Source organism: Neomonachus schauinslandi, chromosome 8, assembly GCF_002201575.2.
Source record: "Neomonachus schauinslandi chromosome 8, ASM220157v2, whole genome shotgun sequence".
NCBI lineage: Eukaryota > Metazoa > Chordata > Mammalia > Carnivora > Phocidae > Neomonachus > Neomonachus schauinslandi.
This window is the reverse complement of record NC_058410.1, coordinates 16765972-16792748: the sequence shown is the minus strand read 5'-3', so window position 1 is coordinate 16792748 and position 26777 is coordinate 16765972. Positions and strand designations below refer to the sequence as shown.

General features: G+C 38.0%; 1 protein-coding gene across 1 annotated transcript; it reads right to left on the bottom strand.

Annotated features, from left to right (window-relative positions):
• LATS1 (large tumor suppressor kinase 1) lies at positions 1–26737 on the bottom strand. Its single transcript, XM_021693080.1, has 7 exons — positions 26274–26737; positions 20575–20722; positions 12590–14115; positions 10020–10602; positions 6112–6294; positions 5842–5948; positions 1–1012 (listed from the first exon to the last, which is right to left on the bottom strand). The coding sequence occupies exons 1-7, from the start codon at positions 26613–26615 to the stop codon at positions 503–505; spliced, it is 3399 nt and encodes a 1132-aa protein (XP_021548755.1). The 5' UTR covers positions 26616–26737; the 3' UTR covers positions 1–502.
• Between the last annotated feature and the right edge of the window lie 40 nt (positions 26738–26777).

Below are 26777 nucleotides of genomic sequence, written 5' to 3'. Positions count from 1 at the left end.
CACTCATCACCATCATGGCTTTATTTCTATAGCTTATTTGCACCAAAAACAAGGTTATGGGGTTTAAAAAAAAAAAAAAAGAGCTCTTTGAATGTGGGGTACATTTCATATTTGGTTAAAGCAAGATAAAACTAAACCTGTCTTTCAAAAAAGTTTCAAACACTCTTGTCTTTTAAAATTATTTAGTGTATGTACAAATAGATACCAGGCTTCTCCTTTTAAACAAAGCACTATTTTTTTAAGTACTTTAAGTACCAAGAACTGACTATAATATTCAGTTCATAATTTACTTTATAACAATTTTTTCTAAATTACTGATTAAAAAGGCTGGAATAAATTAACATTTTAAAAAAATTTTCCATAATTTAGGAACATAAAATATTGTACACAGAGCACTCATACATAGCTCTGTCACATTTGCATAATTTTACTCTTGGAGCCTCAAAAAACTCTGCGTTTCAGGTCTTTTTGCAAATCCTCATTACAATAATTTCCTAGTGTGTTAAACATATACTAGATCACGATTTTTGATCTCTGAGCCTGTGTGATGATCATCTTCATCTGACTGTTGCTCTGAGCCTTGTGAATTAATATATTCATATTCAATAGGCTTTGGATAATTATATGGGTAGCCATTGTCATCAAAAAACCTCCGAAAGGTAAATTCATAGAAAGCATGTTCAGGGTGCTTTCCATTTTTATACCATCCGTTGAGAGTGTCGTTTACATTTTCTTCCTCATTATCATCACTCCATAACTTATCAGGATCAACAGGATCAAAATTTGATGTATCTGTTGGGTGTGTGATTTTAGGAATATATGAAGCCGATTGCTGTCTCAGGTCACTGGAGAAATCGATTGTTTTAAAAAATGGATGAGCTTTTATTTCATCAGCCCCATTCTTGCCTAAGCGATCTTCTGGTCCTCGGCAAAGTTTAATAATAAGATCAGACGCTTCAGGACTCAGCTTAGCTTGAGGTGGAATGTGAAGAGATGTCTGCCAGTTAATAACCTTCAAAGAGGATTTTTAGAAATTAGGAGGGAAGAGATAAATAAGAAAAACAAAAATTTCCTCCAGGTTTTATACCAAAAAGTTTTACCAGACTATTCGCATCTTTAAAAAGAAATCGCATGGTATTTTGCCTTCCTTACCTTTAATAATAAATGAATCAGTGGTGGGAAATAACCTTTCCTTCCATTCCCTCCACTCCAGGCAACTTATACTCACATTACAAGACTCAATCATTTTAAGTTTTAGCTCCCCTGTTAAGCTCTTCTACCTATGGCAAAAACGACTCTACTGTGCCTCCCATTCTATGTATTTACTATTACCATAGTATCTTTAATACTTTGTGGCACCTATTTATGTCTGTGTCCTTCTACCACAGAAAAAATTCCATAAGGCTATACACCATGTTTTGTCTTTGTATTTCTCAGTGCCTGGCAAGTTGCCTGGCACATAATGAATAGATGTTCAATAAGTATTTATTCTGGGGGTGCCTGGGTGGCTCAGATGGTTAAGCATCTGCCTTTGGCTCCCAGGTCATGATCCCAGGATCGGGCCCATCAGGCTCCCTGCTCAGCGTGGGGCCTGCTTCTCCCTCTCCCTGTCCCCCTGCTTGTGCTCTCTCTGCCTCTCTCTCAAATGAATAAATAAAATCTTTAAAAAAAAAAAAGAGAAATATTTATTCTGGCTTTGAATAAAACAGAATGAGGGAGAGAGGGAAGGAGGAAGGAAAGAAGGAAGGAAAGAAAGAGAGGGAGGGAGGAAGGGAAGGAAGGTAGTAGGTAATGAAGAAATATTTGTTACTACTGAGTTTTGAAAGTTCTTTTTATAGTCTAGATACAGCCCTTTCTGGGAAATGTGATCTGCAAATATCTTCTCCCAAGCTGTAGCCTGTCTTCATTGTTTTGACTGTGTTTTGTTTAGTTTTTAAAGACTTTATTTATTTGAGAAAGGGTGTGCATGACCGTGCACGTGCATGCCGAGGGGGATGGGGGGGGGCCTGCAGGGCAGGGGGAAGAGCAGAGGGAGAGGGCGGGGGAAAGAATTTCCATCAGACTCCTAGCTGAGCGTGGAGCCCAACACAGAGCTCAATCTCATGATCCTGAGGATCATGACCTGAGCTGAAACCAAGTCAGACGCTCAACTGACTGAGCCACCCAGGTGCCCCTTGACTGTGTCTTCTGTATACTGAAAGTTTTAAGTTTTGATAAATTCCAATTTCTCAACTTTTTCTTTTATGGATCATGATTTTGGTGTCATTTCTAAGTATTCTTCATCTAACCCTAGGCCATAAAGATTTTTGCCTATGTTTTCTTCTAAAAGTATTATTGCTTTATGTTTTATCTCTAGATCGATGATCCATTTTGAGTTAATCTTTGTGTAAGGATGAAGTTTACATTGAGTTTCAGTACTTCTGTATATGGCTGACCAATTTTTCCTATATCATTTGTTGAAATACTATTCTTTCTCCACTTGCACCTTGTCAAAGATCAAATGGTCATATTTGAGTGGTTCTATCTCTCCATTCTCTATCCTGTTCCTGACACTTGATTTACGTTTGTGTCCCTTTGCCAGTATCACCCTGTCTGGATTACTGTAAGTCTCAAAATCAAGTTGATTCCTCTTTCTTTTTAGTTTATATTTAAATGAATAAATAAATATTAAATAAATATTAAGTAATATTAAATAATAAATATTTATTTTTAAGTAGGCTCCATGCCCAGCGTGGAGCCCAATGTGGGGCTTGAACTCACAACCCTGAGATCGAGACCTGAGCTGAGATCAAGAGTCAGACACTTAACTGAGTCACTCTGGCAGCCCCTTTGTTCCTCTTCTTTTTTTTTTAAGATTTTTTATTTATTTGACAGAGAGAGAGAGCACAAGCAGGCGGAGTAGCAGGCAGAGGGAGAGGGAGAAGCAGGCTCCCTGCCGAGCAAGGAGCCCGACGCGGGGCTCGATTCCAGGACCCCGGGACCATGACCTGAGCCGAAGGCAGTTGCCTAACCAACTGAGCCATCCAGGCGCTCTGTTCTTTTAAAAAATTGTTTTCATTATTCCAATTCCTTTGTCCATCCATATACATTTTAGAATTGGCTCATCTATGTCTACAAAAATTAGAACAGAATTGGGCGCCTGGGTGGTTCAGTTGGTTAAGCGACTGCCTTCGGCTCAGGTCATGATCCTGGAGTCCCTGGATCGAGTCCCGCATCGGGCTCCCTGCTCGGCAGGGAGCCTGCTTCTCCCTCTGACCCTCCCCCCTCTCATGTGCTCTCTCTCAAATAAATAAATAAAAAATCTTAAAAAAAAAAATTAGAACAGAATTAAATCTACAGATGTTTTTGGAGATAAGTGATAGCTTTACTATGTTGAGTCTTTCAATCTATCAACATGGCATGTGTCTGTATTTATTAAGATCTTTCTTGATTTCTTTCATTAGAGTTTGTAGCTTTCAGCATACAGATCTTGTTCATGTTTTATTAAATTTATACCTACATATTTCAATTTGGGGAAGCTTCTATAAATGGTACTGCTTTTAAATTTCAGTTTCTGGTCATTTATTGCTTGAATACAGAAATACAATAGATTTGTATGTATTACCCTTATATCCTAGGACCTTGCTAAACTCACTTAGTAGTTCTATGGGTTTTTTCATAAATTCCCCGGGATTTTCTTTTTCTTTTTCTTTTTTTAAGGTTTTATTTATTTATTTGACAGAGAGAGCACAAGCCCCAAGGATATCTGTTCTTACCAGTCTTATTAAGCATAGTTCTGGAAGCCTTAGCCAGTATAATATAGCAACAAAAGAAATAAAAGGCATACAGATTACAAAGAAAGAAAAACTTCCCCTATTCAGAGATCATGACATAATTTTCTATATATTTTCTATAAAATCCCAGGGAGGGGGAGCCTGGGTGGCTCAGTCAGTTAAGTGTCCACCTTAGGCTCAGGTCATGATCCCAGGGTCCTGGGATTGAGCTCTGCATAGGACTCCCTGCTCTGCAAGGAGCCTGCTTCTTCCTCTCCTTGCTGCTCCCCCTGCTTGTGCTTGCTCTCTCTAATAAATGGGTAAAATCTTAAAACAAAAAACAAACAAAAAAACCCCCAAATATCCTTGCCTTGTTCTTTTATTTTTTTAAAGATTTTATTTATTTATTTTAGAGAAAGAGAGAGAGAGAGCAGGAGTGGGAGGGGTGGAGGGGAGGGAGAGAGAATCTCAAGCAGACTCCATGCTGAGCCTGGAGCCTGACGCGGGGCTTGATCCCAGGATCCCAAGATCATGACCTGAGCTGAAACCAAGAATCAGATGCTTAACCAACTGTGCCATCCAGGTGCCCCATCCTTGTTCTTGATTTTAAGGAGAAAGCATTCAATTTTTCACACAGACACACAAACACACACACACATTTTTATATACATATATATATATATACATTTTCATATATACATATATTACAATGAAAGTGAAATAAAGACACTTTCAGACAAAATAATCTGAACTAAACCTGAGGGAATGCATTACCAAAAGACCTATACAAAAGAAATCTAGGGGTGCCTGGTGGCTCAACTGGTTAGGCAACCGACTCTTGATTTTGGCTCAGGTCATGACCTCGGGGTCCTGGGACTGAGCTCCGTGTTGTGCTCCAGGCTCAGCGCGGAGTCTGCTTGGGATTCTCTCTCCCCCTCTCCCATTGCCCCTACCCCCGGCTCGCGTGCACACGCTCTGTCTCTCTCTCAAAAATAAATAAATAGGGGTGTCTGGGTGTCTCAGTTGGTTAGGCATCTGCCTTCGGCTCAGGTCACGATCCCAGGACCCTGGGATCATGACCTGAGCCGAAGGCAGACGCTTAACAACTGAGCCACCCAGGCACCCCTGAAATAAATAAAATCTTAAAAAAAGAAAGAAAAAATATAAAGGAAGTTATTTTTATCTTACTTATTTTTAAGTAGGCTCCACACCCAACAAAAGACCAACATGGGCTCAAACCCACAAGCCTGAAATCGAGACCTGAGCTGATATCAAGAGGTGGACACTTAACCAACTGAGCCATTCAGGTGGCCCAGAAGTTTTAAATATAGTATATTAAATGCAATAAAGAAGTAGTTACAACTTAGGGGGAAGCATCATAGAAGAGATAACTTCAGATACTTAAAGGATGATTAAGAATGAGTTAGTTTAGTAGTTAACCATGTTTAAGAAAGTGGGGAGGGTTGTGGAAGATGGGAAAGAAAGAAGGACATTTCAGACAGAGGAATGGTATGGACAAAGGAAAAGAGGGTAAATTTGGATTTTAATCCATGCACATGGGAACCACTGAAGGGGTTTTAATGGGACTGTTTATGGTCCAAATCAAGGGCAACTTCTCATTTAAGTGCCAGAGGTAATTTCAAGTGGAGATACATACTTTGTTTGTAGTTTGGGGGTAGAATGTGCATGGAAGGTAACAAAGCCAGGAGCCAGAAGGTGACAAAAAATAAATTAGGATAAATCTGCAAATAGTACTAAAGACTTCCATGAGAATGAGTGAGGGGGAATATAATAGTATGACAACAGTAGGATGATGCAGAGTAAAATGCACCTGTGGAATTTTAGTGGCTTCCTATAACCTTACAAGTTCATTTTTTTTTTTTATATAACTCTATCCACAATGGGGGCTCGAACTTACGAACTCATGACCCCAAGATCAAGAGTCACATGTTCTATCAACTGAGCCAGCCAGCAACCCCCTTACAAGTTCATTCTTAAATTCCAAATTAAGATGCTCTAAGTAAAGGACTGCTAAAAGTCTGTGATATAAGGACTTTGTGACAATTCTTTGGTATAGATTCTATCTTACCTTCATTTGTGTTTCTAATGGTGTTTGTGCCAAGAAAGGCGGCTGTCCCACCAGCATTTCAAAAAGAATTACACCAACACTCCACCAATCACATAACTGTGTATAGCCTAAAATAAGATACCAAAGTTATAGTATACAAAGTTATAGTTTCTACAGCTTATGCTGTAGAAATTAGTATTTTTACTATAAACCTGAAAAATAAGCCACATGCTAATTTAAGTTTCAGATGGTTTAAAGGACTATTGAGATATTATGAAACTAATGTTTTACCTGTTCGTAACAACACTTCAGGTGCAATGTAATTGGGAGTCCCAACCAATGAATGTGCAAGACATCGCTGGTGCTGGCGTGCAGCTCTCCGCTCTAGTGGCTTCAATCTATCTCCACATCGACAGTTAGAGGGGTCACCCCACTCATTACTGAAATCCATACTATCTTGCCGTGGATGGTCACCTGTGTAGTAAATAGGTAAGTAAATAAAAGCATCAAGAACAAGAGTGTACCTAAAGCCTGTTTCATCTTTTAGCACCATGGTTTAGAGTTAATAAACTTTTCTTTTGACAAACAATGTATGCCTATCATTGATGGTATTTATTACTGACTAGAGCCTGTGCTCTGAGATATCAATAGGACAGGTTTTAGTGTAAGATTCAGTAATTTACTCAATGTTAAATGATGATAATCAAAGTCATGAGTAGGCAGGATCAGGAATCTGTTATTCAGATTGCTCCCCATTACTAATCTGAACGAAGTTTCAAACAAATTACATCAGTGTTTCATTCACTCAACAAATGATAAGGATAAATAAGAAAGATAAGGTTCTTCTCTCAGGTAGCTTCTCTGTATGGGACAAACACAACCAATACATATGTAAGAAAGAGAATGATGCATCCCATTCGGAGAATCAACATAGGGTGATATGACAACTATACCAGGGTGGCTCAAGAAGACTGAGGTGACATTTGTAAAAAACAAGAAAGACTCAACCATTTGAAAACCAGGGCAAGGCATTCTACACAGAAACAGTAACAGAGCAAAGACCAGTGCGGTTAGTAAAGGAGAGAATGGTAGACAACAGAGTGGGAGCCAGTGTACATGGGTTTTATAAGCAAAAGAAATGATTTGCCTTTTACTCCAAATACAGTGGGAAGACAGCGGAGTTTGATGGAAGAAAATGACAAGATCTGATTTATGTTTAAAAAAGAAAACACTAACTGCTGTGTAAAGACTAGTTTATAGGGAGGACAAATGTGAAGAGAGACCAGTTCAGAGGCTATTGCAGTTAAACTTGGACTATGACTGGGGCGCCTGGGTGGCTCAGTCGTTAAGCATCTGCCTTCAGCTCAGGTCATGATCTCAGGGTCCTGGGATGGAGCCCTACATCGGGCTCTCTGCTCAACGGGAAGCCTACTTCCCTCTCTAGCTGTTTCTCTGTCAAATAAATAAATAAATAAAATCTTACAAAAAAAAAAAAAAAACCAACTTGGACTATGATGGTAATAGCTGAGACAGAGAAAAGTGAACAGATCCAGGGTATTTTTAGAGGTGGAACAAGCAGGATTTATTGATGGACTGGATGTAGAGGTGTGGAAGAAAAAGAATCAAGGATAACTTAAGTGGGTGGTAGTAGTGCAATTTACTAAAATGGGGAAGACTGGAGGGGGAGAAATTAAGAGTTGTTTATTGGTAACGTTAAGTTTGAAAGGCCCATTAGAAACACATATGCGGCGCCTGGGTGGCTCAGTCAGTTGAGCATCTGACTCTTGGTTTCGGCTTACATCATGATCTCAGGGTCCTGGGATCGAGACCTGCATTGGGCTCCATGCTTAGCACGGGGTCTGCTGGAGTTTCTCTCCCTATGCCCCTCCCCCTGCTTGTGCACTCTCTCTCTAAAATAAATAAATAAATCTTAAAAACACACCACACACACACACACACGAAAGGGAAGAGGCCATTTCTAAAGAGAAATTTGGAAGTCGCTGATATGAGATGGCATTTAAAGCCATGACTGGCAGCACCTGGGTGGCTCAGTCGGTTAGAAGTCTGCCTTCAGCTTGGGTCATGGTCCCAGTGTCCTGGGATCCAGCCCCGCATCAGGTTCTCTGCTCAGCAGGGAACCTGCTTCTCCCTCTCCCTATGTCTGCTGCTCCCCCTTCTTGTGCTCTCTCTGTGTCAAATAAATAAATAAAATCTTAAAAAAAAAAAAAAAAAGCCACGACTAGATGAAATCATCTAGAAAAATACATCTGAAATTAACCTGACTGTAATAACCACTGGGGATGTTTGACTAAAATACAGTTTCTTGGGGCGCTTGGCTGGCTCAGTTTGTAGAGCATACAACTCTTTTTTTCTTTCTTTTTTTTTAAAGATTTATTTATTTATTTGAGAGAGAGAGAGAGAGAAACAGCATGAGAGGGGATAGGGTCAGAGGGAGAAGCAGGCTCCCCGCCGAGCCGGGAGCCCGATGTGGAACTCGATCCCAGGACTCCGGGATCATGACCTGAGCCGAAGGCAGTCGCCCAACCGAGCCACCCAGGCGCCCGAGCATACAACTCTTAAACTCACGGTTATGAGTTCAAGCCCCACGTGAGGTGTAGAACCTACTTAAAAAAAATAAAAAGCAGGGCGCCTGGGTGGCTTAGTCGTTAAGCGTCTGCCTTCGGCTCAGGTCATGATCCCAAAGTCCTGGGATCAAGTCCCACATTGGGCTCCCTGCTCGGCAGGAAGCCTGCTTCTCCCTCTCCCACTCCCCCTGCTTGTGTTCCTGCTCTCGCTATCTCTCTGTCAAATAAATAAATAAAGTCTTTAAAAAAAATAAAAAATAAAAAATAAATAAAAAAATAAAAAGCAAACTTTAAAAAAAAATACAATTTCTCCCCTCCAGTGAATATTTTCAATCAGAAGACTGGAATAGAGCCTAAGAATCACATTTTTAAGAAGAACCCCAAGTAATTCAGGTGAATCTGGGGAGACAGGTTCAGGTGTCTCAGTTCTATCCATTTAATGTTCAATTTACTGTGTTCACTTAAGCACAGAAGGCTAATAAGACTTACCTCAGAAGATTGCTTTGACCCTTAAGTTAGAATATATGCAAAGAACCTAGTCATAATAAGTATTCAAGAATTGTTAGATCAACTTACACTTCCATTAGCGCTTTGAAGGGATCTTGGTGAGGCAGTGTGGTGTAGGAGAAATAACACAGGCCCTGTAATCAGACAAACCTGGGCTCAAAGCCTAGCCCTTATACTTCTTTTCTGTCTGACCTGGGCAAGTTATTTCATCTAAATAAGCCTCAGTTTCTTTATCCTGTCTCACAGTGATATTGTGTACATAAAGTGTTTACATTTATTTATTTATTTTAAAGATTTTATTTATTTATTTGACAGAGAGAGATAGCGAGGGCAGGAACACAGCAGGGGGAGTGGGAGAGGGAGAAGCAGGCTTCCTGCCGAGCAGGGAGCCCAATGTGGGACTTGATCCCAGGACTTTGGGATCATGACCTGAGCCGAAGGCAGACGCTTAACGACTGAGCCACCCAGGCACCCCAGGTGTTTACATTTAAATAAGTTGTAGTCATACAATGGAATCCTAAATAGTAGTGAAAACAGATGTCATATGCAGTAACACAGATCAACCTCAAACACATAAAAGAAGTGAACACAGAAGAATACATACAGAATAGTTACATGTAAATAAAGGTGCAAGAGTAGACAAAATGAAAAAACATTGTTCAGGGTTATAGACATTATGTAGAAAATGTATAGAGAGAAGTAAAGAACTGATTACAGAGTTCTGAAATAATGGTTACCTCTATGGAGGAGAAAAGGGGAAGCGATCGTTTAGGGGCTTCAAAAGTACTGATAACTGGTTCTTAAGTTGAATGGCAGGTATGGGGTTTCATTTCAAGATTATTTTTAAAATGTTATTTGTCTGACATATTTCAAATTAACAAAATTTAAGGAGATTAACTCAAAAATATTAATGATATTTAGAAATAATTGAATCTAACATATTCTTTCATTTTATAAGACTAGGTGTCTAAAGGATTCACTCTCATTTATCCAATAGTCAAGACCTGAAACCAGGACTTCTGGCTTTCACCCAGTGATAATACCATCTTATATCTTACTGCATTAATACATCATATTAATATGTACAAATTTTATGATTTTACTCACCACTCTGATAGTACTTAGAATCATGTGTCCATCTGAAGCCAGTGCAGAGGCCGAAGTCAGTCAGTTTAATATGACCATCACGATCAATCAAAATATTATCAGGTTTAATATCTCTATGTATAAAACCCATTTTATGAACACTTTCGACTGCACAGGTAAGTTCTGCTATGTAGAATCGTGCCAGGTTTTCTGGAAAGATGCCCATCCTAATTAATAGGCTCATCATATCACCCCCAGGAATATAGTCCATTACAAAGTATAAATTGTCCTTATCTTGGAATGAGTAATATAGACGAACTACCCATTCATTGTCAGCTTCGGCTAGGATATCCCTCTCAGCTTTAACATGAGCAACTTGATTTCGAAGAAGAACATCTTTCTTTCGAAGAGTTTTTGTTGCATACAAAGCCTTAGTATCTACTTTTCTTGCTAGACAGACTTCACCAAATGCTCCTATTCCTAGTGTCTTTATCTTCACAAACATAGACTTGTCCATTTTGGCCCTCTTAAGACGGATGTAATTAGACTCTTTTTGGCAAAGCATCCTTCTCATTTGATCCTGCGCATCTTGAGATAATCCAACCTAGGCAAATAAACTAAAGGTTAAATGAGGAATTATCTTCTATACCAAATATTTAAAAATAGTTTGGAAAAAATTCAGGCATATAAAGGTTAAATGCATAATAATTTTTAATAAAGCATGTTAGAAATCTAGAAAATACTTCAGAGAAAATTAATTATCAAAAGTGCAGCTTAAGGGATAGTTAACAGGATATACAAAGGTGAGTATATATGCAGATTCTGCTGTGGAGAGCAAGAAGACGATACCAACAGTCAGCCTTCAACTGCTTTCTAATGCACCCCCAAAAAAGTTCCCAATGTGCAATAACCAAACATCTGTTAACATGCATCCTCATCTATCTCTCCATGCATATTCATCCCAAATTACGTGATTAGATTGCCTTCATTATATGCTTCTCTTGTGGAATGCCTAGGATTAAAATATTCTATTTTACCTTTCATGAAAAAAATCTCTTCCCATCCAGATCATTTACTCTAAAAAATTGATGTATTAAGAACAAAAGAACGCCTTCTCTAACCAAACCACTCATTAATAGTCCACCTTTCCTTTCATCTTTCTTTTATTTTTCTCAGGCATTAGAGTAAGGGTAGGACTCACAGCCACCACTAATGCAAAATGCAAAGGCTTTCTCCTACCTTATTTAAAAGGGACAACTTGTTTGATTATAAGGTATCTTTTAGACATTTTGGAACATTTCAAAGGATAGTCATGGTGACTTATGAAGATACAAAAGCCAACTTCTGAGTAGACATGGACTACCTGGATTTAGAAGGAAGTTTATTTTTGGCTAGTTCAATAAAGAACAAATTTAAGGGTTTAAACAGAAAAGGAATTAAAGAAGTAGAGTCTAATTCTAGAAATGCAAGCCTAATTAGAATATAGCAACCTCATGCTTCTGTTAGGATGCGCATTTCCATGCAAAATCTTTAAAGAAGGGTGGCATGCCAGACTTAGAACTGTTTCTCTTAAAATCTTACTTGCCTACACAGTAATGGAGGCTACAGAAGTCAGCAAAGCTTCCAACACCATAAAAGTTTAAATCAGCTATTAGTGAAAGTGAAGAGGAAAAAGGAAAAATAAACTAAGAAAATACATACAGATAGACTTTAGTAAGAAATCCTAAGAACTAAAATATGAATAAGTCCTACAGATTATCATGGTATTTCACATCTAAGAAAGTTCAATTAATAGCAGGAATGACATAACTGTGAAATCAGATTTAGAAAAATTATCTTAAAAGACTGGCTCTCAAGTTATGCGAGAAAGTTTTATCACAAATTTAAGCCTCCTGGATTCTGAGTGATAGATATAAGATTGGGAGTCAACCTCTGAACTGTAAACATGTGACAAAAATATCAACAATGATGGTACCACCATAACAACTAGTGAAGATATATATATGGAATCACAACAGAGATTTATCTAAAATGAGTGAGCACTAATTCTGGTCTCCTTTGTAGTAGTTTAAAAATTTCAGCACATTTTCCAGTACATTATAAAAATAAAATTAGAAGATGAAATAACAGAAGGAACAGGTCTTTGACACTTTCTAATGAGACCAACCAAATGAATAAGCCTGATAAATAAAGCCCCAAAACTACTATAAGTAAAAACAAATGTTTCAAAAGTATATAAAGAGATGGGACCCAGATATTTCTAGCTTATTTTAAAATGTTGTAAGATAATGTGTAAAACCTAGAAAATAACCTTTGCTCCTATTTCCATATAAAGGGATTATGAAACTAAACAGCACACTATAAATTATATTTTTCTTAATTTATTAGAACTTCATTCCAGGAAATTCTGAGTAAATCTTGAAATACTAAAACAAAATGGCATAATCAAAAGTACTTTAATTTACTGACTTTTAAATAACTGATAATATATTTAGGTATAAAAAGAAAGAAAAATACTGGACCAATATTTTAAAATAAACAGTAAGCAAATAGATGATCAAGCATGAAATGGGCATTTTAAAAGGTTTTACCCGCATCATTTCATTCTCTAATTGTTTTTTACGATGTAGACGCTGCTGATGAGATTTGAGTACATTTTCTACATGTTGCTCCATAAAGAATTTAAATGCCTGAGGAGAGTAACTTTGAATACGAGATTCCCTTCGCTCTTCATCTTTCTTGTTTTTCCTAACGGTGATAGGTGAGGTTGTAATCTGTTTCTTTTCTTTATCCCCACTATCAACATTTTCATAACTTTTTTCACTCTCATCTTCCTTGGGCACGCTCGCCTGATCCTCTTTGCTAGATTTACTGATTGATTCGTATGGAGGAACAGATGGGTTTTGGTGTAGCAGATGCTTGGGATAAGGTGGAGGTGGACCTTGATAGGTTGGAGCTTCAGCAACGGGAGGCATAACAGTCATATTTGAAGTGGTGCCCTCAGAAAAAGGACTAGGTTGAACCGTTTGAATTGGCTGTGGTATCCAAGAAGGGTGTGTAGGGGCTAATGCAGTCTGTAGCTCTGGTTTTAATACACGTATACTTTTCACAGGCTGTTGAATAGGAGCTGGTGTAATAGCAGTGACTGTTGTAGCTGAAGGCTGAGAATTAGCAGGATGACTTGTTCTATTTCCTAATGGATTATTAAAGGAATTGGACCTCACTGGTATGTTAGGCTGCCAAGTGGGGATTTCATGCCCACTGCTTGGGGACGACTGGGCTGGAGCAGAAGATGACTGAGGCCAAGTTGTCTGCAGTCCAGGTGCATTCATGTTATAAAGTTCCATGTTATGAAGTTCCATGTTATGACTGTTTCTGTTTGGCACCATCATAGATTGGGGAAGATTTCCATTTGTATATGATGAAGGAGCAGCAGATCCCCCCGTTTGTAGAGCAGAAGAGCTCTGTCCATTAGCTGGGGCCAGAGGATACGGAGGCGGTGGCTGCCGATTCACAGTGCCAGCAGGGACATTTTGGTGTATCATAAAATCAGTCTGTCCACTACCATTCTGAATTCCAGGTCTTCCTGGTGGAAAGTTAAATTTGTTGGAACTCTGCATGATGATTGGTTGTCTGCCAACAGGAACAGAACTAATGCCTCTCTGACCCTGATTAGGAGGATTCATTGCGGACGTGTTCAGAGGTGGTGGAGGATAGCCCTCCTGCCAGGCTCCAGGTGGAACAGGAGAGATTCTGGAGATTACATATTCCATGTTCCCGGAATAGCGCTTTGTTTGAGAGTTTGGTTCCCATGAGGGGGGAGGTGGAGTTGTACCTCTTGGAGGAGGAGTCTGGCCTCTGGGAGGTGGTGGAGGAGTGACACTCCTTACTTGAGGAGGTGGTGGGGGGTTCACTCTCTGTCCATTGCTAGGGTGAGCTTGAGCAAAAGCCGTTATACCAGAGCCTGACAAAGGTCTTCCTACATCTGTCTGCGAGTTAGGACTTTCAGAACGATAGGCTACACTTTCTCCTAGTGGTGGGCCATGTCTCTGAGGAACTAAGGATTCTTTGGAACCTTTCCAGCTTTGTTTGCGGTTAACTGATTGTTGCACACTCCCTATGGTCATAAAACAGAGAAAAAAAAAACACGTTTTTAACCTCTTATTTTTGAAAAATTTAGCTTGGAATTCTGACATAGCTAAATGGTAATTCTCTTTTGAGAATTATAAAAATCAAATTTCAGTTAAGTGGTTTTATGTTACCTTTCAAATTTTTACTTGACTAGGTAATACATTCTCATAGCTCAGAATTCAAGAAGTACAAAAGTATACCCACCTCTGTCCTTTAGCCAACCAACTTCCTTCCTTGAAGGTAATCAGTGTCATCAGTAAGATATATTGGGGATATACAAGTAAATACACTACCTCCTATGTATACTACTGTGCCTGGCTCTTCTCATTAAAATATTGAAGATTCTGTATCAGTATATAAAGTGTTTGCTTACTTTTAAAAAGTTTACCACAGTTTTCACTGTATGGATGTACCCAAATTTAATTTTTTTTAAAGTAGGCTTCACACCCAGCATGGAGCCCAATGTGGGGCCTGAACTCATGACCCTGAGATCAAGACCTGAGTTGAGATCAAAAGTCAGCTGAGCCACTCAGGTGCCTGGATGTACCCAAATTTAATCAGTTTCCTTACTGAAGAATAGTAAGGTTGTTTCTAGTCTTTTGCTGTACAAAAAAAGAAAAGGCAGTGAAAAATTTTGTACAGATACCATTTTTTTTTAAAGATTTTATTTATTTATTTGACAGAGAGATAGAGAGAAAGAACAAGTAGGCAGAGAGGCAGGCAGAGGGAGAGGGAGAAGCAGGCTCCCCGCCGAGCAGGGAGCCCGATGCGGGGCTTGATCCCAGGACCCTGGGATCATGACCTGAGCTGAAGGCAGCTGCTTAACCAACTGAGCCACCCAGGCGCCCCCAGATACCATTTTTTAAAATATTTTTTTTAATAAAGATTTTATTTGAGAGAGAGCATGCGCAGGGGAAGGGGTAGAGGGACAGGGAGAAGCAGACTCCCCACTGAGGAGGGAGTGTGACATGGGGCTCAATCCCAGGACCCTGAGATTATGAGCTGAGCCGAAGACAGATGCTTAACCGACTAAGCCACCCAGGCGCCCCCAGATATCATTTCATATATGTTAAGTAGATAAATTGTCAGAAGTGGCATTATTAAGCCAAAGGGTGTGTCCATTTGTAATTTTAACAGATACAACAACTACTTTTAAATATATTTCAAAGATACCAGGAGATAATTAGCTGAAATAAGATACAGATTTTATAGTTTCTCTTTACTGAAATTTCCAACTATGAAACAGGCAAGAAAATAAATGATACAAAAAAAAAAAAAACCAAACTGAAGTATTTAAAGTAGTCTGACTACTTGGAAAAAGATCTTTAACACATTTAAAAATACATAAAATGCATTTATATAAAATGCAATACATATAAATAATACATTCCAGATAGAGAATATACAGTAAAGATAATTTACAGATCTAAATACATAAAACATAAAACACTTAGCAAATTCAAAACAAAACACATATGAGGAAAAATTGGTAAATGTTCAGAATGTACAGCTTAACACTGTGTTTCATCGAGGCTGGGTAGCATTCTGGGCCTATGACTTCAGGAAAAGTCATCACTCCAGGCAACCCAGGCAAGTCTTCTGGCCACCAACCTCAGTTTCACCTTCCTCAGATAGTCAGCTGAGGCTAAATACAACATGTCTTCACTCACTAAGCTTTTACCAGTTAAAATATTAGTCTCCGCGAGCCTAGAGTATACTGTCATCTCTGTTCTGCACCTCTCATAAAGCTCTCCATGCTCTCCCACTTCCCAAACCCTCCCACTATTGCCCCCCAGATGTGCTTGCTCTGTTCTATAACTAACAAATGCTCCTATATCACCGTCTGCTCCAAGCTTTCCCACCAACTCCTTAAAGCTGGTTATCTTCTGCTGACACTACTTCCTTTTCAGCCCTTTGCAATTAAGGTTTTCTTTAAAAATAAACTGGGCTAGGGGCACCTGGGTGGCTCAGTTGGTTAAAGGTCCGACTCTTGATTTCAGCTCAGGTCATGATCTCAGGGTTGTGAGATCGAGCACCATGTCGGGCTCTGCACCTGGCATGGAGCCTGCTTGAGATTCTCTCTCTCTCCCCCTGCCCCTCCCCACCTCCCTCTCTCTCTCCAAAAATAAATAATTAATTAAAAAATAAATAAACTGGGCTAAAGGTGGGATTCTACCTCTCATTATTCTTTCATACTCTTTTAAAAAAGCCAGCTCTTTGGATGCTCTTTCTATCTGGGAGGCCACATTCATTCCTCTCAATTAATGAACTCTTATTTGCTTGTCCTCATTCACCCATAGTTTTGACATTCAGTCTACCCTAAGCCCTGCCAACATTCTATAACTTCAACATCCACGTGGACAAACCATCCATCACCCTCACCTCAGTTTCTTGACCTCCTCCCTCAACCTCCAATATCACTCCTAAGATCATATTTCTAATTTTGATATTAACCATATCTGCTTTTTTCAAAATCATTTCTTTAAAGTTTATACACTTGGACTACAACTCTCCTTTCATGTTTAACTACCACTACAAACATTTTTCAACTTCACCAAGACCTTCATATCCCTACTTCACTAGTCCTCCACTTTCTTTATGCGACACTGCGGCTAATTTAATTCCATGGTCCAGTAGTTCTTTCTCCCCTCTGTATTCCTTTTCTCCTCCCCTCACTTCTATTCATTCATTAAATTTTTATTGAGCATCTACACCATCCAAGTACAGTGGTGAACAAATACCCATGGCCCCATGAAACCTCCATTCTTGGGGGAGAAGACTGACAATAAACAAGTAAATAAATAAGGTAACATCTGGGTATGATAAATCCTAGAAGGAACCATAAATGGTGTCAAAATGGTAAAGAGTAAAAGGGAGACAGAAAGGGATGAGATTCAGCAGTCAGAAAAGGCTCCACCAAGGAGATGACATATGATCTAAGACTAGGCAAAGGTCCTGAGGGGGGAGCTTGGTATTTTCCAAGAACAAAAAGAAATTCAGCATGGCTGGAGAGCAGTAAATGAGGGAAAGTGGGGTACTGGAGGAAGTCTGACAGCAGCAAAGCCATCAAGAGGAGTCTGGAAGGAATGAAAAGCCCCTAACAGCAGAGCAGGAATATGCCTTGATTAAGGATTTAAATCACCCTTTCAGCAATATTCTGTCCTCCCTTTATCTATCTTATTTTGTACTTGTTTAGTAGAACTCTAGTCAAAGATGATTCCAGCTATCTAACTTTTTTTTCATGCCTGCTAGAAAAGGTGATGTAAAGTGCAGATTGATTCCACCATAAATTCAATGATCAGCATCATCAAATGGCTTTAGCACTGCCAGGAAATCCTGTTTCTTTTGGTCTCCACTACAACTCTCTCTAGTCCTGGGTCTCCTCAAATTGCCTGTCCCATTCCTCACACACCACTCTCAGCAGATGACCTGATTTTCCACTTTGGAGAAAACTGAAGGCATCAGAAAGGAACTCCCTTATCTTCCCCACATAACCTGGGCCTGTTAGTTCCTGTTAGAGCAAAATGGTTGATTCCTCTTCCTCTATAAGGCTAATAATCTGTCATCCTATGCTTTGGATCCTTTCTTTTCCTGGCTTCTCAGGAACCTTACTTGATCCTTTTCTCTTGAAAATCTATTTAATTTCTTTATCTTAACTGGAGTTTTGCAATTATCTTTTAAACATGCCTAACTCTTTACTATTAAAACAAACAAACAAGGCTCTCCCTCCATTTTCATATGGAGCACTACCTCAAAATGTTGCTACTAGTCCACTAGAAGTATGGAAGTGCAGAACAAAAACTTAGAAACCTTTACAGAAATCTAACAGTGAAATTTCATGTCTGTTAAATATAATAATAAACTATTTGTACCTATATATGTCATTTTAAATTTATATTTTGGAATAATTCATCATTATTATATTTTATAAAATTAGGGCCCACCCTAAGTGACCTTATTTAACCTTAGCTGCCTTCTTAAAGACCCTGTCTACAAATATAGTCAAATTTTGAGGTACTAGGAGTTAGGACTTCCTGAATTTGGAGGAGGGAGGACACAGTTCAGCCCATGACACATGGGGTAATTTGTTTCTATTCAGTCATGGGAGCATAATTCAGAATGGAATGGGTTGAGGAATAAATTGATGTGAGGTAAAGAATTCATGTATAAAAAAAGTATTATGTATAAACAACACTTGGAGAAGTTTTTCTATGAGGGTACAGTGAGGACATTAGCAAGTGTATGCTTCTTACACAGTAAAGATCTTTTTATTTTTTAAATTTCCAATTCATTACAGATTAATAATTTTATAAAATACACTCTTGGCTTTCAAGACACTTTTTTTTCCCCCTTCCTCTTCAGCTAATTCTTCTGTCTTTGCAGGCTTATCCTCTCCTGCCAGCTACTAAGTAATAGGCTTGGTTCTAGGCCATCTTGTCATTTTTGTCTACATAATCTCCCTTAATGACCTATTTCATATACAGAGCTAATTGTACATATATCCATCCAGCTCCCTACCTGACATCTTCACTTGGGTAACTCAATGAACCTAACTCAACCTGAGGTAAAAAACCAGACTTATGATCTTTTTCCATCAAATCCTGTTCTCTCTTAGCATTCACTTTTATAGTGTGGGGTATCGCCATACTGAATCTATATTTCTGCACCAGAAGCATAGGAATCCTTCCTCTCCATTATCACCCCTTGTATGTAATTTATCACCAGGTCCTTGTCAACTTTACCCCTCTCATCTCTCTTAATTCATTCACTTTTCTCCACTGCCCTCTTCCAGTCTAAATAACCTTTGTTTCCTGGGAACTACCGTATCTCTTATCCAGTCTATCCCAGTACCCAACCCCCAATCCATTCTTATCCACTGCAGCCATCTTTTTGAAACACAAATCTAATCATATCATTACACTGCCTGAAGTTTCCCTAACTTCCTGCTGCTCTTAGGATAAGATCAACACAGTCCTGCATAGTCAGGCCCTATGTATTTCTCTAGTCCTATTGCATACTCTTGTTTTCAGTTCTTCCAGTGTAGCATCAAAACCTGCCAAACAGGCCATGCATAGGGACACCGTTCCTCACTAAACATTTCCCATTAACCTTAGTCTTTCTTTAGCTATCAGCTCTACTATCAGTTTCACAGGAAGGTTTTCTCTGATTTCCTTGATTAAATCAAAAAACCCTTTATGAGTCGACAGTACTGTATAACTCACCCCACTTCATTCACATGTATGTAGCTGTAATCCTATGTGTATTTATTTGTGAGAGGGTTTGATCTCCCTTACCAGAATGTCAGCTCTACAAAACGGCAAGAACTTTATACCCAATGCTGAGCAAAGGGCCTGAAACAGTGGTGAACAATAAAATTTTGCTGAATGAAAAGAATGAATAAATAAGGCCTCTTATAAATCAATAAAAAAGGATGAACACAAAATTAACAAAGAATAAAAATGCCAATTAAAAAATAACCAATAAATAAATAAGTAAATAAAAATAATTGATAACCAAATGTTTAATACCAGTGATCAAAGAAATGTGAATATAAAACAAGACAGTAATTCCACAGCCATTAAATATATAAAAATCATAATACCTAGGATTTACAAATATAGGCATTCTTATATTAAACTGATCAGGAGAATATAAGTTGGGAATACCTTTCTAGACAGCAATATCTAAGAAAAACCTTAAATTTTTGCAAGACTTTGAAAATTTTCTTCACAAAATCATCAGGAATGTACAAAGATTTAGGTACAAAAGGATTTACTGCAATGCTGTCTATAATGGCAAAAAAGAGAAACAAGGCAAATGTCAGAGAGACTAGTTACATAAGGTGTGTGATAAGTCTAACAAAATGTAGTTACTAAAATTATTTTGTAGACCATTTAATAACAAGGAAAGTTATGCACAGTATATTAAGTGAATCAAGTAGGTTTTAGTATGACCCCATTTTTTTGCTTAATCAGTAAGAATCAAAATACACATGTAAACCCACTCAGGTTTTCCACAGGAAAGAAGACTGAGAAACAAAACACACCAAAACCTTGTAGGTATTTATAGTGATGTCTTCTTTTTCCTTACTTACTTTCTAAATATTCTGTGATGAACACCTTTCACTCTTATAATAAAACAAGATTATAAAAAGAAAAAAAAGAATAGTTTGAATATGGTATCTGTGGTAAAAAAAGAAATATTTCAGCTTCAGTATAACCAATCAAGTAGTTTTCAACCTCAGCGGCCGCTTATCGAATTACTTATGAAACCTTAAGGGCCCCATCCTCAAATTCATTTTGGTATAACACTATCATGCTATTACCTTGACTAGACTTTCACTTACTGCGATGCTCTTAACGATTTCTAAGACTAAAGAGTTGACGTAGATAAATATTTTAAAACAATACTATAAGAAACAAGAAAAAAATGTCTGATTGATCACCTGGTTTCAAGCTGGCATTGACAGGTCTGGCAGCTGCTGCGGCCATCTGTTCCCGGCGAGGATCTTGGTAACTCATTTTACTAATGAATTCAATTGCTGCCTCTATACTTCTGTTATTAGTTTTCTGAAGAGCTTGTATAACCATATCCTGATATGAAGTTTAAAAAAAAGAAACAAAGTTTAAACTTTATAATTAAGAGAGAAAGAGCACTATGAGCTTCACTAGAGAAATTCATAATTATGAAGCACAGGGCCCCAAACAATAATATTAATGTCCTGTTTGTAAAACTACTATAAACATCCATATAATCTCAAAGTAAAAAAGAAAACAAACGCTCAAATTCCTCAAATGTTTCTTTAATATTTTCACCTTTATGTAACGTATCACTTTTTTCTTATAGGATTAGCTTCTGGGGACAATCATAACAACAGAACTCTGATTATTTCTCATTCTTTATTTCATCCTTATACAAACAAGGAGACTATCAGATTCTTAAAAAGGTATCAGTCAAAATACTGGAAACCACTCTTTTGTATCATTAAAACATTTTAGTAAAGCACCTTTGTCACTGGGTTTACTAAAAAAGCTATGTAGTTCTGATTTCTATCAGATTTCTATCTAAAAGAGCTATGTAGTTCTGATTTCTATCCTCTTAGAGCTTACATTTTCAGAGAACCTTATTTACAAGGACATAAATCTAGGACAAATGGTATAAGAAAAACACTTACAGTGTATATGATTATGTGATGATGACTTTAGGAGGCTACATGGTATGATGAAAAAGCAGAGTCTGGAATCAAACAGAAGTGAGTTTGAGTTCCATTACTATGCTTTTGTTTTTTATCCTTAGAAGCAAAAATACACTCCAGTGATTGCAGATTTATTTACTTTAGAACTGTGTGAACTCTGGCAGATTATTTAACATTTTAGAGCTTAATTTCTTCATCTGCAATACACTTACAGAATTGATGTGAGGCCTAAATAAGAAAACATGTAAAAGCATGCAAGTACAGTGCCTGGAGATTAGATGTGGGTTGTCCTCCTGCTCTGCTCCTTGCCCTTTAAATGTAAACATAAATCATACACTAACATACAGAACGCATACAGATAGGCTTTTTTCAAGAGAGAAGCAGCTATTTACTTGCCCTAGAGGAGCTAGTATTTCAAACAGTATTTTAAAATGGGAATGGAATAGTAAGACCAGTGGGTGAACAGGCTACTGACAGATGATCCTCCTAAAGAAATGACTGGGGTGAGACCAACCACAAAAAAAAAAAGGTTGTGGCAGGGGCACCTGGGTGGCTCAGTTGGTTGAGCATCTGCCTCCGGCTCAGGTTATGATCCCAGGGTCCTGGGATCAAGCCCCGCGTTGGCAGGTTCCCTGCTCAGCAAGAAGTCTTTCTCCCTCTACCCCTCCCCTCTGCTCGTGCTCTCTCTCGCTCTCTCAAATAAACAGAATCTTAAAAAAAAAAAAAAGGTTGTGGCAGAGACTTGCTGCCTATTCAAGATTCATTCTCCCTTTCCTAGAAAAAGTTACTGATTTTGTTGGAAGAATCCTTCCTTATAGCTACAGTGGCCACATGACAATTCTGGCAATGAAAGAAAAGCAAGGGTTTCTGGAAAAATGTTGCTATCCCTGCTTTAGGTACGAGTACTTCCTGTATCCTGTTTCCTAGATGACAGATCTCACATCTGTGCTACAGCATGATGCCACAAAGAAGGAACATTCAAGAAATTCGTAAGAGTCCTAGCTTCTCACATCTTTAAGAGTGGACCAATACTAGCTATATAAACTGAGTCACCATTTTGTTTAGAGCATTATTATTTGGATTTTTGTTAAAAGCAACCAAACTCAATCCTTAACTGAATAAAAAGTACAGTGTGATCACATTTTACGCCAATCAGATTTCCGCAAGTTTGTAGTGAGATACAAAGGAATTAATTAAGTCTCATTTTGTGTGCAAATTTAAAATAATTCAGGGGTACCTGGGTGGCTCTGTCATTAAGCGTCTGCCTTTGGCTCAGGTCATGATCCCAGGGTCCTGGGATTGAGCCGCGCATCGGGCTCCCTGCTCAGCGGGAAGCCTGCTTCTCCCTCTCCCACTCCCCATTTGTGTTCCTACTCTTGCTCTCTCTCTGTCAAATAAATAAAATCTTTAAAAATAAATGAATGAATGAATGAAATAAAGTAATTCAAATCACTCCAAATTAAAATTCAACAGGGAGGGCTTAGCTTTAAAACTGGTTAAGCCAAATGAACTGTATTGATGCTACTTTCACACAGCAGTGTCATCTCACTTGGTAAGAAAACTGGCACCCACCATCCTTTTTCAATATTGTGGGAACGATTTTTTTTTTTAAAGATTTTATTTATTTATTTGAGAGAGAAAGAATGAGAGAGAGAGAGCATGAGAGGGAGGAGGATCAGAGGGAGAAGCAGACTCCCCTCCGAGCAAGGACTCCAGGATCATGACCTGAGCCGAAGGCAGTCACTTAACCAACTGAGCCACCCAGGCGCCCCATGGGAACGATATTTTTGTTAAATGCACTAGAATTTGAGCTGGTGACTAATATGCTGCCTTTTATTTTTGAATATTATTGCTGTTATGTTAAACTGTTTCTGGCATCTGTTAATAATATTGACCAAAGTTCTGTAGGTGGGGGTGTTGGTGCCAGTGTGAAAAAGAGCACCCTTAAATCAGTAACTTTGGAATCGAAGTCTTATGTGATAAGAAAACATCGTGTCCACATTACTATGGTTTTTTCCATGCTTAGCAGCAAAAATACACTCGTTGATTGTAGACTTATGTGCCCCAAGAGCCCATCAATTCTGCTTATCATTTATTCCTACAAAGAAACTAATCTTGAAATACCTGAGGTTTTAATTTTTACAGGCTACTAGAAACATTCTCAAAAAACTGCACTGCCTTGAACCTGACATAGCTAAAGGAATAAACAGGGTTTATGAAACGATAAAATAATGAAGTGAAGACTAGATAAAAATTTTATTTTTAAAAAAAATTTTTAAAGATCTATTTATTTGAGAGTGAGTGAGCAAGCAAACAAGTGGGGGAGGGGGGGGGAGCAGAGGGAGAGGGAGAGAGAAACCCAAGCAGGCTCAACAGACTGCAGAACCCAACAAGGGCTCGATCTCACCACCCTGACATCGTGACCTGAGCCGAAGCCAAGAGTTAGACACTTAACCGAATGCACCACCCAGACGCTCCTGGATAAAAATTTTAAAGTACCAAGTTAGGATTTTAAACAAATTCTGCAATATAATGAGAAGCTATCAGAATGAGTGATTCAAGGAGACAGAAGTAAATATTGCCATATGCTTTATATCACCATGGGGATAAATAATACCCTAACTTCTTTATTTGGACAAATGAGAATTGATAAATGTCTAAATGCTTTTAGGAAAGCAACCTTGCTTAAGGGGTTATTAATGTCATAAGGTGACAACTGTGAAATGTGTGATTGTAATAAAGCTAACGTATCTTTGTAATGAGAAGCAATTATTATTATTTCCAAGAGATAAAGAATAGGGCATTGACCTAAGTGAAGTAAGTCAGAGAAAGACTAATACCATAAGATTTCACTTACATGTGGAATCTAAGAAACAAATGAACATACAAACAAAAAAACCATACTCTTAAATACAGAGAAAAAACTGTTGGTTGCTAGTGGGGAGGTGGCTTGGGGGATGAGCAAAATAAAGAGTATTGAGAGGTACAAAGTTCCAGTTATAAGTAAGTCATGAAGATGGAAAGTATAGCACACAGAATATACTCAGTAATATTGTAATAACATTGTATGGTGACAGATGTTGACTACACTTATGGTGGTGAGCACTGTGTAATGTACAGAGCTGTCTATAGAACCGTGGAATCAACATGTTATATACCTGAAACTAATGTAACATCATATGCCAATTATGCTTAAAAATAAAAACAACAGAGCATTCACTAATGCTTAGATTTCTTAAAACTGTCTACATTACAAAGAATTTTTAAGTACCTTAAAGGAATAGACCATGTTTGGTATATGACTCACTACAGGGATCAAAGGGTTCACACATAGTAAGAGCTCCAAAAATACGTATCTATTGAGGTGACTTACCTGACATAACATAACACCACTTAAGGGCCTTTACAGCCATGTGATTTTTTTAAACTCTCTTTCCCTAGCAATATATAATGGGAATGAATAAGGTCAATGACTCATTCCTTTTTTTTTTTTTTTTTAAGATTTCATTTATTTATTTGAGAGAGAGCATGAGAGAGAATGAGTGGAGGGGAGGGGAGAAGGGGCCTGCAGGGCTCGATGCAGGGTTGGATCCCAGAACCCTGGGATCATGACCTGAGCTGAAGGCAGACGCTTAACAGACTGAGCCATCCAGGTACCATGATTCATTCCTTTCATTTTTCTTTGCCTTCTGGCTAAGAGATTAGGAAGAAAGTACTCTGGAGAAACTCCATGTTAAGCCATTTCCTTAATTCTCCAACTACTAACCAGGAAAACATCACAGGTCCTCTCCTCTTTTCTCTCTCGATATTTTCAGGTGCAAATCCAATTATTTTTAGAACACTTAACATAAAAATGATAGGAAATAATGTTAGTCAAATGGATGAACAGGGTACGCCAGAAAAGACTCATCTTTTTTCTCTATAGTTTGGTTGAAATCTTCCTTTTCAAATCCTTTACTATAATGCATACTTAAGTTCTGAATTTTAACTGTAGAGATCTCTGAAAATGTGGTCACCAAATTATTAATGATAATGAAAGAACTTTAAAGGTAATTATCTTTATGTAGTAGAGCTAAAGATAATTTCCAGTGTTTTCTTTACACTTTTTAATTTTTAACAGGAAATAGGTATTTTTATAAGCACAAAAAGTTACTATAATTTCGAAGGAAAACTTAATTAACACTTGCTCATTCACATTTAGTTACATTTTCCATGGCAATTTGTATCCAAAATGATCTCTGCCACCTAAAATATTCACAGAAAGTATGTTATCATGGAAAATAAATTTTATAATCTAAACATTAGATTATAGACCTAAACATATATGATTATAAATATATATATGTGCAATGAAAAACATTCAATGTGAATTTTAAAGGTAAATATTAAAGATTCGGCATAACCAACATGAACTAAAATTTCATTACAATAAAACTTCAAAATTCTAGCAGACTGAGCAACATGTAAATTTTTTGTTTTTGTGAATTTGAGATTTAGACCTGAGAATGATGTGAACATAGCTGCTTAATGAAATCCTGATTTAAAAAAAAAAAAATGAAATCCTGATTCTACTTCTTTCTCTGTAGTATGAACTTAAACTTCATAAACTGTCATTTTCACACAGCCACTTGGCTCCCCAGAGCTCCTATAGCAGAGACCTCCCTCCCTACCTACTCTGTCCTCCCCTGTAGCTTTCTTCAACTGCACTTCCATCTGACTTCATGACTTGACCTTTTAAATCCCAGAAACCACAGAGAAAACTAAAGAAATAATTATTTTGTTTTACTAATTAATGGAATTGTAAACAACATTCTTTGCTGATTAGAATATACAAATTTGTATACACAGTTAAATTCTCTCAATGGAAACATTTGGGTAGGAGATTATCAAAATAGTCTTATGTAGTGTAAGTAAGAAAAATCCCTTTTTTTGTCTTTCAAAATTCCTACCTCATCAAATCCAGCAGCTTGCAAGTCTTGAAGCATTTGTGGATTAACTTCTGAAGTACTCCGACTTGTTTCATTTGCAAATGGTTGTAGAGAGTTTCGAATTTCCAGCAAGGCTTTATGATGTGTCCCAAATTTGGGTGGATTTCTGACTTGTCGAGGATCTTCAGCTGACATTTTATTCATGTTATGCTCAGCCTTAGCAGCATCTGATGGTTTGGATAAATTCCTAAGGGATTCCCGAATTTCTTGCAACATCTGCCGGCTACTGCCAGTGTAGTTACTGGCAGGAAAGGTCTTAGGCCTCATTTGTCTATATCCTTCTGGCTTTTCACTCCTCTTCATGAAAACATCTATATTTATAACCCACACAAAGGATTTCTTTAAGACCTACTTGATAGATCCAGAACTTTCTCTTGAGCAAAACTGAAAAAGATCCTTTGCAGAAGTCCCCAGGAATGATGAAATTCTTTACAATCTAAATAATTAACCCTATAAAAGAAAAAA

Excerpts from the sequence above, each read along its gene's own strand:
- LATS1 (XM_021693080.1), bottom strand. The coding sequence starts at position 26,615 with ATGAAGAGGAGTGAAAAGCCAGAAGGATATAGACAAATGAGGCCTAAG. Across the intron at positions 5,949-6,111 it reads TGAAGTGTTGTTACGAACAG|GCTATACACAGTTATGTGAT; the intron begins GTAAAACATTAG and ends ATCTTATTTTAG. Across the intron at positions 1,013-5,841 it reads CATTAGAAACACAAATGAAG|GTTATTAACTGGCAGACATC; the intron begins GTAAGATAGAAT and ends TCCTCTTTGAAG.